Here is a 17767-nt window from a genome sequence, read left to right on the forward strand (position 1 = left end):
CCGTGCCCAGTTCCTCTCATTCTCCTTCTCTCTCATTCTGCTTCGCCAGTGCTGAGGCTGCAGCATCAAAGGTGCAGATGGTGGAGTTCACAGCACTCACACCAAAACAAAAAGATTTGCAGCAGGATTATCTAAACTGAGTACCTCCAGGAAGCCAAATGCTACACAGTACATCTGAACTTTTCAGCATCAACCAACAGAATCTGAATTGCTCAGAAAATGGATCAAAAGCATCAGGACAACACTTTCAAATCAATATCCACTTGTTCTCAACCTAAAAACACCTCTGGAAAGTTACAGGTATTCTTCCTGCTTTGGAAACAGAGAAGCAGAGGTCAGAAGCACAGCCTGCCCAGACACCTAGATAGTTTTTCCTTCCAAATTGCATTTGACCACAGAGTTTACATGAGCCATGCAATGTTAAAACCACCTTCAAGCAAAGCTTCAGAAAAACTCTGTAGTGCATTTCAGTAACTTATGTGCATGAGAATTATTACCAGGCAGCTCCAAGTTTTTAAGCCATGGAAATTCACTGCCTTGTGCCCAACCTATCTCTTTAGGGTCAGTTTTGATCTGATTCTATCATGACCCTTCAGGTGTGAATTGTAAAAATCACCTATCAAAATGAAAAATGTAACCTTTCATACTCCTTATATTATCTGGTATTTTAATCAAAACCCATGAAAATCACATAAGTCTTCCTGTGAGTTCCCCAGCTATAAAAGAGACCCATTTGATATCCAAGAGTCTACATCTATCACCAGTGTGACCTGATGGCTCCTCCCAGCACAGTGAGTGGGATGATTTTTGGTCTACAGTTTGAACCACAGATGGATGAAGAACCAAGCCCAAGTAGATCTAAAGCGAGTGAGCTGTGGTGTGGCCTGGGGGGCCAGAGCATGCACCTCAGTCCAACCCCCCCCAGCCCATCACGCAATGCCATTACCTGTGCTCGATGCTCCCCCACGGCAAACTGTATGACAGCGATGCCTGGGCTATGGCTGTCTTCGATCCTCTCCACAGTGCTGGAGTCTATTTTCAGGTCATTGCTGATTTCCGCGCTCTGAATGAAGTCTTCTGTTTTCAAGTCCTCCACTTTCTTCAGCTCCCCGTTGGCCAGCTGGATGATCGACCCCTTCATGAAGTAAGGGGGCAGCGTGGGGGGCGCAGCGGCAGGGGAGGCGATGGACTGCACCACGGGCAGGTGGATCTGCGCCTGCACCATGGTGGCCTGGTAGGCAGGCTGGGTGGTGAGGGGCTCCGCGCTGAAGTTCTCGCTCTTGGGGACGGCGGTGGTGACGAACGTGTGAGGCACTGCTGCAAACTGAGGAGACGACGTGACGATCGCGGGCGTGACTCCCGATGGCTCGACGTCCGCGCTGCCAACTGGAATCAGCAGGGACTGTGTGCCCGGGATCACCAGGTGCTGCGGCAGGCTGCCGGGGTAGCCGATGGCTTGCTGCTGGCCGCTCAGGTAGCCGATCACCGGCGGCTGGGTGCCGGTGTAGAAAGCTGTCGCCGGCAGCCCCACAGGGAGCTGCTCGGAGGCGCTGTGGGTGGTCTGAATGACGGTGTGAGGGGACAGCGTGGCCACCGCCTTCACCCCCTCATGGCCCAGAGCCTGCTGCGGAGACAAGGCATAGGACCGGTGGGTTGGCTTTCCTAAGTGCAAACTTCCCTTGTCGTTGAGGGCTGAAGGAGAGGTCTCACGGTTGGCAGCCTGCTGCACCTCCATGTCTGCCGTGGGCGTGCTGCTGTTGGGGACCACCATGACAGAGGCTCGGACACCTGAGGAATCCCGCACGCCGTACTCGGCAGGGCTCGAGTGGACCACCACGTGCCTGGTCTCATAGTGATGGGGAGCTGGTTTATTGCCTGCTTTGACTAGACCCATGTCGGCAGAAGGCGAAATGCCGTACCTCCGGCTCTTCTCTATCTCGCCGTTCAGTACCTCCTTGGCCTGCATCGCCTGCAGCCGGCTGCTCTCAGGTTTCTTGGGGGCATCCCTGGTGACAAAGTGGCCCCCCGAGTCAGTGTACTGCACCACCACTTGGGAGGAAGGGCCAAGGGTGAGGGTGTGCGGGATCACTGTCTGATGTGGGTGCAGGGGGACTGGGATGGTTGGAGGAGAGACATTTCTGACAGTGCTCTGGGAAGAGCTGGAAATGTGGACGTACTGGTTCTGCTGGGTGGGCGGAGGAGACCCAGCAGCGATCAGTCCAGGCGTCCTGACCAGGTGCGGCTCAACTTTGTGCCCCTGCTGGCTTAAGCCGCTCATGCTGGCCAGCAAAGTGGAATAAGCCTCCAGCTGGGAGCGCTGGGATGGAGTGGTTGCAACGGCGGTGGCCGCCGCCACGGCGCCGGTCGCAGAATTGGCCGTTGGGGAGATCAGCTGCGAGGGGATGAATCCGGTGTACGATCCACTGTACTGGGGCCCGACAAACTGGAAGGTGTGCTGCAGGTGAGTGTACTGCACAGGGGAAACGGGGGTCCCTGACTGGGAGAGGGCAGGTGAGTACACCGTGGGAAGAGTGGTAGAGGCCGGAACGGACCTGGGTGCGCTCGGCGGGGAATAGTCCATCCCTGCAGACAGTGACTTGTGCAAACCCTGCTGCAAGCCTGCCTCCACTGAGGAGGTGCCCCCGGGCCGGTGCCGGCCCCCCAGGCAGCCCTGGCCACTGGGTGTGCTGGGGAGCCATGCCAGGTTATCTGCACGGTGGTTTTCGTTTGGCAGGACCGGCTTCACCTCTGAAGGCAGGCTGGTGGCAGGGATTTCTCGCTTCTTAGGTGGCAGGCATTCATTGCTCCGCTCTTGGTTGGATTTCATCTTTCGCCGTCCCCCCTCCACTGTGCTTGCTTCACTGTCTGGCTGGCTCTGATTTCAGTCTGATAAATGGAAAGTCACATTTGATTTCTGCAGGGGATCCAGTGACTTCATGAGGAATCATCTCCCTGTGAGCACGATCCTCCGACAGCTCCTCTGGATTCTGCAACAAAAGGGTGGGCAAGGGAGACCGAAGTCATATTGTCAGCAATGAGAAATGAAAACAAATAAGCAGACCCCCTAAATCAGCAAATAGGAAAAAGACCTCTGGGAAAAAAAAATAAAAATGGTCAGGCATTGCCACTCTCACATCAAGGAGCAGTAGACAGCTAGCTATGCTGTAAATAGCAGAAAAATCCTGGGCATGTCTGCTAATGCATCAGGAAAACATTAAAAAATTTAGGCATATCAGAAACAACCTGGCCATAACTTGGCACAGTTAGCAACAGTTATTTATTTCCCAAGGCCTATTCTCCTTCCTCTACGAAAACCCTCCATGTCTCTACGGAGCCTGCTTTGTTCTTTCAGCTTCTTCTTCCCCTGCAATGACAGCACTGCCTTCACCCTAACGTGCCCTAAAACAACATGGGCACACAGCAGGGAGCCCTGAGGAACAGGCACACACAAAATATTGTTAGCAACAAGCCACGGTGAGTGGTGCAGAGGGAAGGTGGTGTGTCACTCCTAAACCCCTGAAACCCAGAGACACCGGCAGGACGACTTCACGTGACACTTGCAGGGCTGTGGAGGCAGCAGCTGCCTCCTGTCCCCACTCCACACCACAGCTCATTACAGGGACACGTGTGCTTCATCTCTCAGTCTGGCAATGAAGCTCAGCCACGCAAGCTATTTACAGCAGCAGCCCAGAGCCAGGGATGGATCTGAGCCAGGTTTTTGATGTCTGGTGGGGTTTTTTTGACCCAGTGCTTTGAACTCCCTCTGCTACCGATGCCTCACATTCAGGTGTCCAGGCAGGACTCTGCTGGGAGTAACTCCCTGCCACATGCAGGTAGGCCAGAGCCAGGTGCTGGCACCATATCCATCTCTGTCAGGATCCAACCCCACTGTTTCTTAGCCTCTGCTGCACCACAGAGGCTGTTGGTACCACACTCATGGCCACAGCCACAGGTCCATGAGTTTGACTCAGGTGTCCTCAGCCTTGGGGACACCTGCCCAGAACTGCTCAGAAAATTGTGTTTCAGTTTCCTGATCCAAATCATGAGCCCCCACCACTGTAAAAACTCGCAGTTTCATATTGGGCTGATTTTGCTGTTGGAGAAAGTAAGTTGCTTTCTCTGCATTACCGATTTCATCCAAAGGCAACAAAGTCTTCCTAACTCTTCTATTACCTGCTAAAGAAAATATTGTAACTGTAATATGTTTCACATTTACTCTCTTCCTGAAACCTTGCCTTGCCTAATCAACCTTCATGAAGAGTGAAACTTTTCCTCAGCCCCTGTCCAGCCACCACCTGTCATCTGCATTTCTGGCTGTTTTGAAAGTTGTTCAAGAATGGGTGATGAGAAGCCATGCACCTCACATGAGTGGCAGCTCAACAAGAAAAGCATGCATTACATGTAAGAAGAATAGAGAGAAAGAATTAAGAATGGATGTAAAAGAAGATGAAAATAGGATACAGCCCACTTTAAAGGGAATGCTGAGCAGCAGTAATGATACTTATCTTATGGCAAGTAATATTCCTTTGGGGGATTTCTTTCCCTGCTACCTCACTTCTAATGAACAATAAGCCTGATGTTTATATGTGTATGAAGTACTTTGAAGACACACTAGACTCAGATTAAACCTATCTTTAAAAGCACTCTTTATGTTTATGGTCCTCCAAGCTGCTGTAAGCCTGCAGGAAAAGTCCAAACCTTCTAATCGTTTGATACAATCAGTCTTAAGTTAATTACTCCATTCTTTAAATATTGATAAACAGTAATGAAACACCAACAGCTAGAGCTGGAGAAGGAGGGTAAAGCACTGTTTCAGGGTAGATTCCCTGGCTTTGAGGAGATAGGGAGGATGAAAGAACTCAGGGCAGCTTCAGATGTGCAAGGGCCGGTGACACCCAGGCACTATCCTGACCTGCCCTGGTCTGTCAGTGCCATCACCTCGGCACCGCGGCTGCGGCAACGAGGGCAGCCAGGAGACAGGGCCCTGCTTGATCAGCACAGACCTTCCCCCCTCCTAGCAGTTGCTCAGCGTGTCTTGGCAACAGCTAAAATTATTATATTACACATGACTTACAGATTTTTCTTTTTAAGTTTGACTAAAAATAAAACTGCCGAGCTCACATTTGCGCAGTCATCCTTGGTTAACTTTAGCTCTCTGTAGCCTTCTGCCCCAGGCAGTCAGCTTGGGTAGGTAAGTCAGCAGATCCTGGCCCAGGCAGCTGCCCAAGGGGGACATCCTCAGAATGGGGTGCTCATCCTGCTCCCCCTGCCACGGGGAGCTTGTGCTGGGCTTGCATCATCCTCCAATCTCTTCTGGAACATGAGCTGCCAATCCAGAATTTAAATACGCTCCCACAGGGAAAAGCTGGGAGCAGTGGCAGAGGGCTGGCTTCTCTGCCTGCAACAGAGCAGAGAGCTTGTACATGGGACTGAATAGGGACAGGCTCTTTTGCTGTGATGGGTAAGCCAGGCTCCCCGAAACCAGTGATTCCAAAAGTTCGAGGCATCTGGGTTCAGCTTCTCTGCATTGAAAGTAGTACTATGAAGCTCTATGAAATGGGGGGAAGTTTCATTATGCAGGAGTTGAAGCAAAGATTTTATTCTGCTAAATAACATTGAACCACTGAGGTTTGGGTGGCCTCCAATGTCAAAACTAACATCCTTCAAAAATACCAAGTACTAACTCTTTTGGGTTGTGCATTTTGGTTTTTTGGGTGTAAATTCTTCGGATGGCCGACTTCATCTTTACCAGTAACAAAAGGACTGCCCAAAATCTCCTGGAGAACACAGGAGGAACGAATAAATTTAATGGAGACAAGGGATGAGGCAGCCATAAAGCAGTGAATACTGTCCCACTTTTTCAAGCCCAGGCACTTCACAGTGAGGCTTTGAGCTCTTAACAGACACAGGACTGCATTTGCAAAAAATGGAAATATGCAGCATAAAACAGCCTACTTCTACTTCAAGATCTAAAAGTCAAACAGTAACTTTTCAGCATTATTCACGTTCCAGCAACAGTAAAGATAAGGAAAGGGAGACAACCCAAACAAGAGTGTCTCAAAGGCAAGAGGTACAAGACCTGGTTAAGCAGTTTTTTGCTGGCTGTCCTAGAAAGATGAACGCCTGCCTTCTGTGGTGTGCCGCAGGGTTTGTTATTTGCATGCTTTTTTTTTTTTTTGATTCAAGGCATTTTTCTGACTCTGGAGCTTTCCTTAACTTTAGAGCTGTCAATCATGATTTGTAGATATGCAAATGAGCAGGAAACACCAGGTGATTTTTTGCTCCTGTTTGTGTCACAAGTGTGTGCGTGCATGCAGGCATGTGTAATTATGGCTGGGAAGGTAAAAGGGACAAAGAGATCAGGGAGAGCAGCTGGACTTCGGTATCTCTGGCAGTGAGTACACATGGAACATTGCTAAACTGTCTGGACAGCCAGTGTCCGCTGGCAGTCTGCCCACACTCAAATTCCTGGAAAGGCTTAAGGCAGAAAAATAATCACTTGGAGGAGTCACCATCTGGGCTTGCTCTGGTCCCAGAGGGATTGCTCACTGGAGCTCGGGATGTGCATTTTCATGCAAAACTCCAGGATCTCTTTGCAAGGCACTTTAAATCTCACTGTGTTTCCCAAAACAACATTTTTCTACTTATTTAATCTAATAAATTTAAAACACAGGAGAGGATATTGGGTTATAGCTTCAGATGCTGACCTCCTTTATTTATCTGGAGTTCACTGCAGCAAAGGTAAAACCAGCAATGCAAGCATCCAAACACAGCGACACGCTGTGTGCCACCAGCCAGGACTGAGCCTTGGAGTGCAGAGAAGTTGGGGCCAGAACCACAAAACACAGCAGCACCTGGCTATGCAAAATGGTGGGACTTTCACTGCCTTGAGAAATCAAGCACTTTCTCTGTCCCATGGTGCAGCTAACATCCTTTTTTGGGTCTCTAAACCTCCTTCAAAAATCTGGTCCCTCCATCCTCCTCTGGTCCCCGACCTTTCTGCAGTTGCCAGCAAGCTCACACCATCATGTGCCAGCAGGAGGAAGGACTCTGGTGCAAGAAGCAAACACCCAAGGGAGGGCAGTCGTCAGCTTCCAACTTCAGGGGTATTCAATTAAGCCAGTCACTTATTGTCAAAAGGCTCCTTTGATCACAAATCCTAAAAACAGAGTACTATGACCTTTCAACTCGCACTTTCCAGCTCCAGGTATGACCGGCAAACTCTCACATTTATCCGTGAGATACAGCTAGTGCACATTTATGCACTAGAAAAACTGTGTCTCTCCTCCATCCGACACTATTGCCCTGCCTGGCACGCAGATGTTAATGCAACATTGCAGAGTCGAGCCAGATACGCGGCTCTTTATGTCTGGGGTGTTACCGGGCAGATGCAGCAGCGCAGCCCGATGCTCCCGCCTCAAACCACCCGCCTGTCCTATCACGAGTGAGTCATTTCAGCAGCGCTGGAAAGGAGTGAGAAGGGGAGGCACTTCGTCCCACCTCTCCCCTCCCCTCCAAGGAGGCTGGCATCTTGCAGGATCGGATTCAGAGAGACGAAAAGCCAGACACGCTGCAGAGGGCTCCGCAGCTGCATTGTGCCTCTCAGATCCGTACGCCAGCTTTCTCCCCCCGCCCCGCTGTACAGCCTGCCCGCTGCCAGCTACATATTCATGGTTGTAGCTGCTACAGATTCCATCAGCCCTGCCATGTGCAGCTCAGCACAGGCCAACAATAGCTGTAGGAGTTTATTGTCCAACCCGACCAATTTCACAGCTCCCTGGCAGAATTCCCGGGAGAGCCAACTGCAGAGATCCATTAATAAGGAGCATGAAAACCTCTAATAAAATTTGAAATTCTTCTCCCAAAATGAAAGGATTCTTGATCAACACTGCATCCACAAGACAGACTGTCCAGAGCAGTGTTAGTTCTTATTATACTTCTGGGAATCTGCCACAGCAAATTGCTACAGGTTTCAGCACAGTGAGCAGCAGTTCTGCACGTCCTTCCTCTCCCCAGGCACATCAGACAGACTCCACACAAGACAAAAAGCAAGTGATATCAGCAAACCTCAGGGAGCACATCACCAGATGTGAGCTTCCCAAAGACTCAACATTCCCATGAATTTAATGGAGGTATGTAGGTACCAGAGTTGAGAGAGGAAGGTTGAGGAGGAAAAAACAATGTAAGACATATTCTCAAAAGGATGGACAGATGATGGAGTTCCAGGACAGCCATTCACAAGCACAGGTGATACAAACTGATTATTAGAAAGCTACTCCACTGGTTAACTGTCTGTTTTTCCTACTTGCCCTGAATTCTGAGGATGAGAGATGTGCATGTCCTAAGTAGGGCACTTGCCTCCTGAGCTACTATGGTTAGACTGTGCTTAGTTAATAACACATTGTTATTATGCCTGATAGGTGCTGGTGAACTGCACAGGAACATGATGCTAAAATTATCTTTGGTTTTAGTTAAGCTAACTGCTGAATGAAGAGTTGGAATTAACTTTCAGAAGTTTGCAGGTTTCTGCCATCAGATCATCTGGGTGCCATCCCTTCATTCTGTAGCAGGAGAGATGCCCTTTTTTCAGCATCTGTAGAAGTCGCTCCATGCTCTGGGTGTGCAGCAGACCTTCCTGTCATTTCTGTGCACACACACAGCAGTGCAGCTACACGTAAGCCTTGCAGGACTGTGAGTACTGTGGGGGATTTAAATGGATTCACAGCTGCCTACATCCTTAGTTTATACATAAAAAAGCTTTCAGCAAAGGTGATCCCTCCCCTTCCAGCATGCTTTGCAGAGAAGTGGTACCAGAGCACACAGTACAAGATGCCAGGGAGGCTGGAAGCAAGGAAGCATTTCCTCCAGGAGCCACAAGCTCTCCCCATGTCAGGGCTGACACTGGAGGGCTGTGTTGGCCATCCTGCAACCCTCCCAGCCCACCCCACAGCAGGACCCTCGCTCCCTGGCACAGAAATCCCCCCCTTGCTATGCCAGACCTGGGCTCTCAGATGTCAGGCCCAGCTTCTTGCTTCTGAAACACACAATACTAGGTCACAAATAAAAGATTTATTAAAATTATAAAGGTGAAGGGTATTAATAATAATAATAATAATAATAATACCTCTTTTAACTTGCCCCTCTACTGTGTGAGGCTTTCTTTCAGGCTTAAGGTCTCTAGCCTTTCCCTGCAGCCCACAAGATCAGAAACTTATTAGTTTGGCTCAAAGTGGAATTTCCCTTCTCATCATTTGACACCAGGAAACAGAATTTTGTGAAATAGCATCAGATATCCACAGATAAAAATGTATGAGCTGACAGTGCTGATTACAGTGAAGTTTTTCTGAGGGTGAAATGCTGGATTCCACAGTGTTCTGCCTCTGTGGGGGAAAGGAAAGGGTGTAACTGCTAAGTGAGGGTCTGAGCCTGGAGCAAAGCCATTTGAGTGTGCACAGCTTGATGCGCAGCTTTCTCTCTCAGCTGCACAACAGAAAGTGCACCTCAGCTGACCCTACGAGAAGCAGCTCCATCTGCAGCCACAAAGGAAGGTTGTGGGGCTGCTCAGGCCTGGGGTCTCAGCTCAGGCTGACTGCCAGCTGCATAGTCCCACATGGCTGGAGCTCACTCCAGCAGCTTGATGATTTACCACCATGCCGCACTGAAGCCTTTGCAGTCTGACAGAGGCCTGCCAAACCCCTCCAAAGTCCTGCTCCCCAGCCTTGGAGTCAGCTGTGCCAAGACATGAGGACCACCAACCTAAGACGCTCAGGAAGTCAGCATTCCACAGCACACATACCCAGAGTCTGTGGTGACAGCATGGAAGCCATGGAGCAAACTCACATAAATTAAAGTGCTCTTTCAACCCCGCCAACACCAGGACAGGAAGGGGGATCCCACCTTTGCAACTCCACAAGTGGTCAGTGCAGCATCCAGTCTTTTATCTCCTGTCTTGCAGCAACTGCTGCCAGAGCAGGACATCTGACAGTGCTCAGTGACACCCTCTACTCTCACACCCATCCCCTAGAGGCACTTCTGCAGCTTATATGAGTGAATAGAGTTCATTTATAAACAAGTCTAATACAGAAATTACTTTGTTGATGTTTTTCATTTATCTAAAATGTGCCTACAATGTGGCTACAATGGGAGCTGCCTACACAATTTTCCATTGAAAATTTCACGAGTGACTCTAAACGTAGCAACACCCACTCGCCACTCATTTTAACTTGTGACAGAAACTGTCATGCCTGTATGAACACATTTGTACTGCAGATATGTCACACAGGTCTCCTTCCATGTGTCTGAAAATGCTCGCTAACATTCTCTCCATCTTCTGCAAAACAAATTAAGAGAGATGCCTGGCTTTGCTGCCAGGAGACTTGAATAAGACCCCCACGAAAAATTACAGAAACCGGGGGCGTTTCACCCCTTTGAAGATCCAGCCAGGAACACCAGCAAGCAGCAGCCAACTCAGAGCAGCCATTTTACAGATAAGCCCAGGCGCTCACGGGGAGGAGTGTGCCTTTAAGCCTGGCTGATAAGGGGACAGTGTGAGAGCACGGCTTTAGGGGAAGATTTGGAAAGGTCATCTGTCTGCTCAGTGCTTTTCCTTGGAAGTCTTCCCTGCAGACTGCTTCTCTGGTAGATTCTACGTGCCAGCAAATTAGACTATAATTAGTCCATCTGTAAAGTGTGAAACATGAACTGATGTTAAATTCCCCTTGAAATGGATTCCAACACCTTGCCTTCACTCAGACTTCATTCAGCAAAGCTTGAACTTGAAGCCATTTTGCACCAGCCCTTGCTCACTGCCTCAGTGCACTCTTGGTGCCCTCCCAAATCAAGATGACTGACCATCACTACTGAACAAACAGAAAAGCCAGCAGCTCATGCTGGTCTCAAGGCACATAGCACGTACCTCAGTACTGCAGACAGAGAAGGAGTTAAACATCCCCCTCAGACACCCTTTTTTCCTCTCTTTATTTTTTTTCTTCTTCATGCCCATCAGCTACATTTAGGTATGGCCTGCAGCAATCCCCACTCATCCTGCACAGACCCTTACGCTGACCATCTCAGCACTGACATCTCAGGCAGTGTCGTAGGGGTCAGTGAATGCAGGAATACACACGAGCAAGAAAGCCAGATCAACTCTTCTGCACCTACTGTCTCTCTGAAATGCCTCCCCAGGCCTTGTAGCCCACAAAACCAAGTGACTAGTTGTTCTCCCTGACTCAGTGAGTAGGGAGCTTCCCTCCTGCTTAATGGGGAGCAAGCAGATAAAATGGGCACAGAGCCCAAATCCATCACCAGTGTCACTTGACTGAGGCCAGCATGGCAAGGCTGAGATCACCCCAACTGTTCTGATTAGGCAACACAGAAAACAATCAAAAGAAAATGAAATAATGCAGGATTATACAAACATAGCAGGTTCCACAGTCACAAGCTTCAGCTGCAATTAAAAAACCCACCAGTTCCAACTAAGAATGCAAATCATCATCGTTGCTCTCAAGCAGGGAACATTGACAAATGAAGGCGGTGTGCTAACAGGCAGTGCCAGTACTCTTAATTTAAGTATGTGAGAAACAAAGGTATGTGCCATCCGGGGCTGCCAGAAAGAACTTGCCTTAAACAACAATCAAAAAGAACTCTGAGGACTTTAAAAAATTGCTTTTTTTTTAACAAAAAAAACAGATACAAGAAAACCTTTTGCTCTATTTTTCCCAGCCAGATGAAGAAAGAACAAGAAAACAAAAAAATCACACAGCTCCCATCAAGGTTATTTATATACAAGTTTTGAACTCAGGAACTAAAAAATTCCTGCATTGAACCTGTGGGTCCAGTGAATCACGGCTTGGAACCCTGAATGGATCTTTTGTAAGAGTCACTGAGCCACGAGCATGCTTTCTCACCGCTGCGATCACTGCTGTGAAAGCACCTTACCCATGTGCCCCTGGAAATCCACGGCGCAAGACAAGTGACTCCCGGCACCAGTGAAATGGACAAGAGGATGACTAGCTACCTGCAGCTGGGTTCAATCCCAGAGCCGAGTAATTATTGCAGCCCTCTCCTGTGGCTCATATGGAGCACAGCATGGAGCTATAAAGCGTTATGCAAGTCTAATGTGCTGCCAGATCTCTTCGAGCAGGCAGCAGCCAAGCCGCTCCCTCCCACCATTGGCTCAGCTTCATTAACTTAATCAGGTATTCATTCATTCATTCACTCACTCATTCAAAAAAAAAAAATTACTCTAAAGCTGGCAAATAGCCAGTGCCATGCATGCATGGAGCATGCTCACAACAGCCACTGGGGCTGGAAGAAGAAGGATAATCTAACATTCCTCAAGCTCTGAACAGGGCTTTAGCTTTGCACGCAGCTCAGGCACAAGCACATCTTTGCCACAGCCTCCCCAAGAGCACAGAGGGCTTGGGAGCTGTGCTGAGGTCAGATGCTGGCGCTGGAGATCGCGGAATCGAGAGCAGCCCCGTAAGTCAGTGCAGCCAGCAGGAAGCTGGGTAGAGAACTTCCCCAGAGCAATGACTAATTAAGCAATGTGATTATTTAGGGGGGAAAAAAAAGGAATTGTGGCAGGATCGACACAACTCATTTTGCTGCAAGGCTGCTCCCCCCCCATCTTCTGCACTTACCACATACATTGCACAGCTTAGTCCAGACAGAAGGGACTAAAGCAGAACAGAAATGGGGTTAAAAAAACCAACCCCCCCCAAAAAAAAACCAGAAAAAAGAAGGGAAGCATCACTCAGCTAATGTTAAAAGCAATTGGTAATGGAAGTCTGTTTGATCCCCATATTTATAAATGTAAGACTTCCTACAGGCATGCAGGACTCAAACATTGAATACAGCCCCCTTCATTGTACAGTTCTTGCACTTATTTTTCTTACTCTTTGCATGTAAGTCTGCAAAGAATGTTATTACTTCCCTCTAGCTGTCATCAGAATGACTTTCACTGCATTTTTTTTTCCAGCACACTACAAGAAAGCTGCTTCATAAATATTGCAAAAAGAAGGCCTTGAGAGTCAGCTCTGACTTTACTGTGAAGAGCTTCACACAAGGAGCCAGGCTGGACACTAAGGAAAGGGGAAAGGTGTTACATTTCCCTCAGTGGAAGCTGAGCAACAGCATGGAAGCAGTGAGCATCTCTCCCCCCTTACCTCATTCTGCCCTGTGCAAAAAAAATACCAGATGGCAGACTACTCTGAGCAAGTCCATAAAAGTAATTTGGAAATATAAAGCACTTTGGACTTTTTCAAAATAGTGTTTATGGTTACATAATGAAAACAATATATCCTGCTGCAAATCTTCAGCCACAGATCTGGCTGACACGGCTCAAGAGCATCTACACTCCCCGCCTTCCCCCAGTGATGCAAATCAGGTGTTATAACCCTCCATGCTCTGCTATCATGGAGAGCACAAATATTTTCTGTAGGAACTTCAAGTGCCTCTTCTGTAGATGGCCTAAAAGTCACTATTTCTCTTTAGATTAAAAAAAGCCCACCAAAATCTGAAATCTTCTGTGGCCACCACCACAAACTATGATACAAATGGCAAATTAGACAAAGACTTTCAAAAAGGGTTATTAATGTAAGGCCAACACTTAGCTAAAGGTCTGTAGTTCAGATGCACTTAGCAAAAGCATTAAAAGACCCCAAACCAGAACCTGTTACTCTGATCCTGACTCCACTCCTGACCATAGCACAGAAGCCCATGGTTAACCCAAGGATCCCTTCCTGAAGCTCTCTGTAGGTGGGTGGTGCTGAAGAGCACCCAAGTAACTAACAGACATGCAAACACACAGCTTCTGAGGAGACAGCTGTTGACAAGTCCAAGGGCTACAAATGAGATTTACACATTGCAGCTCATCAGCAAGTGAGCAGTGAGGTATGGCTGAACATCACTTCTTTGCTACATGACAGCACTGTGGATTTGCTGACTGTAAGAGAAAAACTACTCAGCATGATTTTACTGCACTAATAGAATTAAAAAGGAGAAAGAAATGCAAAGGTGTCTGAAGGCAACCTGCTTCTTAGTCCTTGGCCTCCTGCACTCCAGAGTGTGTGGGACACCAGCCAAGCAGTCTTGAAGTACTTCACACTGAAGTCAGCCTCCTTCACTGGATAGTCAGTCTTGGGCTAAGGGCCTGTCAATTATCTAAGCTCTTAAGCACTGTGGCTCTTTTGTCACCTTTGCCCCCATCTCTCATCCTTCTCCAAATGGAGTCCAAAGCTTGGAGGCTCCTTCTTTTCTCTTCACCTCCCTTCTCTTGCAGCCCTGACAAAATTTAAGACACATTCAACACACAGTACAAACTTCCTCCTCTGCCCAGGCCTAAGTTTCCCTGTCCTGCTTCAACAGCTGCTCAAGCCTTCTTCACTGCAGTCACCTCCTTTCCTGGCATCAGGGCATCAAATCCCCTGAAATTTCTCCTCCTGAGCCTCTCCTCCGTGCATCATGCTCCAAAGGTGTGATTTCCAACGCCAGAAGTAGCTACCCAGTTTTAAAGCAGGCTATCAGAAGAAGGTCAAGAACATAAAGGAGTGGGAGAAGAAAATCAGCCTGGGAACACTGAGAATTTTATCCCAAATGATCCAAACTTCGCAGAAGTTGTAGTTTGGTCTAGATAAATAAAAAGGATGTGGTTTGAGCAATTCTGGTTCTTTATATGAATAATTTCACTGCTCCCTCTGAAAGAATCATTAGAAGAGTATGAGGTTTCATGATTCAAGATAGGAGAATGAGAAGGCAATATTTCAGCACTGTGAAATGAGGCTTGCGTGTCTAACCACACTACCAGCTCAGAGTTCACTTCTCACAAGTGTCAAGTATATTTTCCATTCTGTACTTCTGCAAGCCCTAGTTCTGTCTGTTGTCATCACTCATGGGGATTTACCTAATCCCTGAAACGGCAAAAAAACATCATCTTTTTTGCTGGAGAAACAGAATCATGTCTCAAGCACACTGAAAAATTCAAATTGTCTGTATCATTTATTGTAGCTCCATTCATCACCCTGTGTTGACAGTATAAATACAAATGATGCCCTTAACAAAATGCTGAACTGCAGTCCAATGTATTAGTGGTATTTCTTAGAGATTTCCACTCACTTTTGCTGTTTCTCTGCTCACATTCCTCACACTTCAGCATACTCAAGCAGCTGCCTGTTTATACAAAGCCTGAAAGAGAAATGTTGATTCCCTTCTTCATCAAAGCTGGTGACTTCAGCTCTATCCACTGGTCAGAACTAGAAAGTAGGGCAAAGGCAATCAAAAGTTAGTGGCTCACTTGAAGTCTATTATCTTGCAACTCAGCTACAAAGGGAGACTCCACAACTTTCTATGCACAGAAATTCACCTTTCCAAAGTTTTATTTTAAACACTAGTGAGCCACTATGTTGACCTTTAAAATTCATGATATCACATGGCTGGTACAACTTGCTGTACAGCTCCGTTCATACACAAGTAAATGACAGTGCAGTTCCAGAATTTTTTGGCACTCCTTGGACCCATGCCAGCAAATCCAGCTCAGAACTGTGTGTCCTCTGCTGACAGAGCTCTCCTACCTACTACAGCCTTTTGCACGGGGCCCAGCAAACCTGTGTTAGCCCTTTTGTGGCAACAGACTCGTTCCTCCAAGGTTTGCCAAGGAGCTTCAATGGCTACTACCCACAGGGCTCTGAAGTGCTACCCCCTGGCTGGGGCTAAGGCAAAACCTTGTATGAAAACTTCTTCTCTATCCAAGAATACCTCGCTAATGACCAGATTTCAGTTTCCATATCAGTTAAGGACCTCTCAGAAGCACTCCAACTAAATTAGGGGAAGGATTCAGCCTGGGATCTGCGTGCTCAAAACCTTTGTGAATTCTTCTTCAAGCCAGAGTTTAAGTGCTGCTCTCCCAGAGAAGAAAATAGTTAAAACAGGCTCAGATCCTCCCATTGCAAAGCAGAACCCAATGGGGAAGCTTTCTTGGGAGAGGACAGCACCTGGGGGTGTCCCGTGCAAAACACTGCCTCATCTCACCAAGACATCCCCTCCAACCAGGACAAACAGGGAACACTGACATGACAGTCAGGCAGGTCTGATCATGGAGGCACCCTGTGTCTGACCTGAGAGTTTCCGAAGCAATAGCTGTGTATAGATGTGATGCATCCCACTGCTCCACAGCATCCCTGCAGCCCCAAGAATGTTACTCACCATCTCCATTCCTATAGCAAAAAGGAAAACTGATTTTTTCCTGGTTTTATTTAAGCCCGTTTAGTTATGGACCAAGTGATTCTCCAGCTTCTGAGATGCTTATCACTTCTCTCTCTGCCTACTGTTTCTTCTGAATGTGTAATGATTTTACATCTGTTAATCTGGTTTGGTTTCTTTTTCATACTGTTAGTGACTTGCAGACTCTTTATGGTAAATATGAAATAAAATGCTGTTTCTTCTGCCTCTTGTTCTTGTGCTTATGGATGAATGACATATTTTCTTAGAAACATGAAATAACTACTGCAATGAGTGATAGATAACCACTTTGGTACAATGGACACGTTCTAAAAATATGGAATGATCATGAGATCATACAACCAGGATGACTAAAACAACAACATAATTGGTCAGAATTTATTCAGCTCCTAAGGAGAAAAAACCTTGACACTCTGCTGTAAGGTTAGTGAAACTAAAATCAAAATAAGGTACACAAGTCACTGTTGCCCTTTGGCTAAAATTAAGTGAGAACTAATGATGTCTAATAAAAAAGGCAGGAATTTTTCAAGGAAAAATTACATTAGGAAATGTTTGTTTTAAAACCTGAATCTGTTGGAGGCAAAAATGTTTGAATACATTGACAGCTGGGAAAAACTGCTGGAACTTCTTTGTAAATATTTTCCCAGTAATATTAAAAAAAATTAAAACCTATTTGCTGGTTCCAAAACTAAATGTTTTAAACACTTAATGAAGGTGTAATTAAAAAATGCTGCAGCTACAACAGAAATTTAGTCTAAAATGAAACCACCCTCTAGCTTGAATAGAGGACTTGAGGCTTTGCTGTACTGTTTTGTAAAACGTTTTCACCTATTACCCGATTTTCACCTTATCTCAGCTTTTAAAGTTTTCCTCCCGTTAGACCAAGAAATGTTTTTCTGAGATTGTGGAAATTCTCATGGGCTGAAATACCATTTCCTCTTATCTCTGATTTCTAATTAGATTCAAATCTTTCCAGCAGGGGCAAGACCTACCCAAGCATTTTGAAACATTGCCAGGTTTTCATATATATATATGAAAATTCACATTGTTGCTCTTGCCTGGCAAAACCCATGAGCTACACTGGAAAAGGAGTCTTTCTTCTTCTGTGACAGCATCATTCAGCTCACCTCCCAAAGGTTCAATTCTGCCTGCAAAATCTTTCCTTTCAGTTCAAATTGCTGCCAAAACAGCACAGTATTCTCTGTGATGTACAGCCAGGTTGAGCTGACAGCTACCACACTGGATTAATGAGAGGGAAAAGAAGAAAGAGAGAGAAGGGCACTGCTAGCCTGTCTGGTAAATTGGGGTTGAAGGAGCTGCAGCATCTCAGAAGCTGCTCCATTCCATTCAGTGGGGAAGGAAGGAGAGAGGAGATGTCTCTTCCACATGTGTTGCCTCAGCTGCTGTGGAAAGCTGCCTGCATGACTAACACAAGGGGCAGCACAGAATGAGTTTATGATAATCTCTAAATAATAGTCTTATAATAGTGGGGGATAATAATCTCCCATGGGTTGCATTGCTATAACTCTGT

General features: G+C 47.0%; 1 protein-coding gene across 7 annotated transcripts in view; it reads right to left on the minus strand.

The window, feature by feature from the left end:
- ATXN1 (ataxin 1) overlaps nt 1-17767 on the minus strand; it is a 371937-nt gene that overhangs the window by 15106 nt on the left and 339064 nt on the right. For all 7 annotated transcript variants that reach the window (XM_054514234.1, XM_054514235.1, XM_036397890.2 and 4 more), the window contains one exon: nt 947-2987. In XM_054514234.1, the coding sequence (XP_054370209.1) occupies nt 947-2827 (1881 nt within the window). In that variant the 5' untranslated portion in view covers nt 2828-2987. The remainder of the gene's footprint in view (nt 1-946; nt 2988-17767) is intronic.

Source organism: Molothrus ater, chromosome 1 (assembly GCF_012460135.2).
Source record: "Molothrus ater isolate BHLD 08-10-18 breed brown headed cowbird chromosome 1, BPBGC_Mater_1.1, whole genome shotgun sequence".
Lineage (NCBI taxonomy): Eukaryota > Metazoa > Chordata > Aves > Passeriformes > Icteridae > Molothrus > Molothrus ater.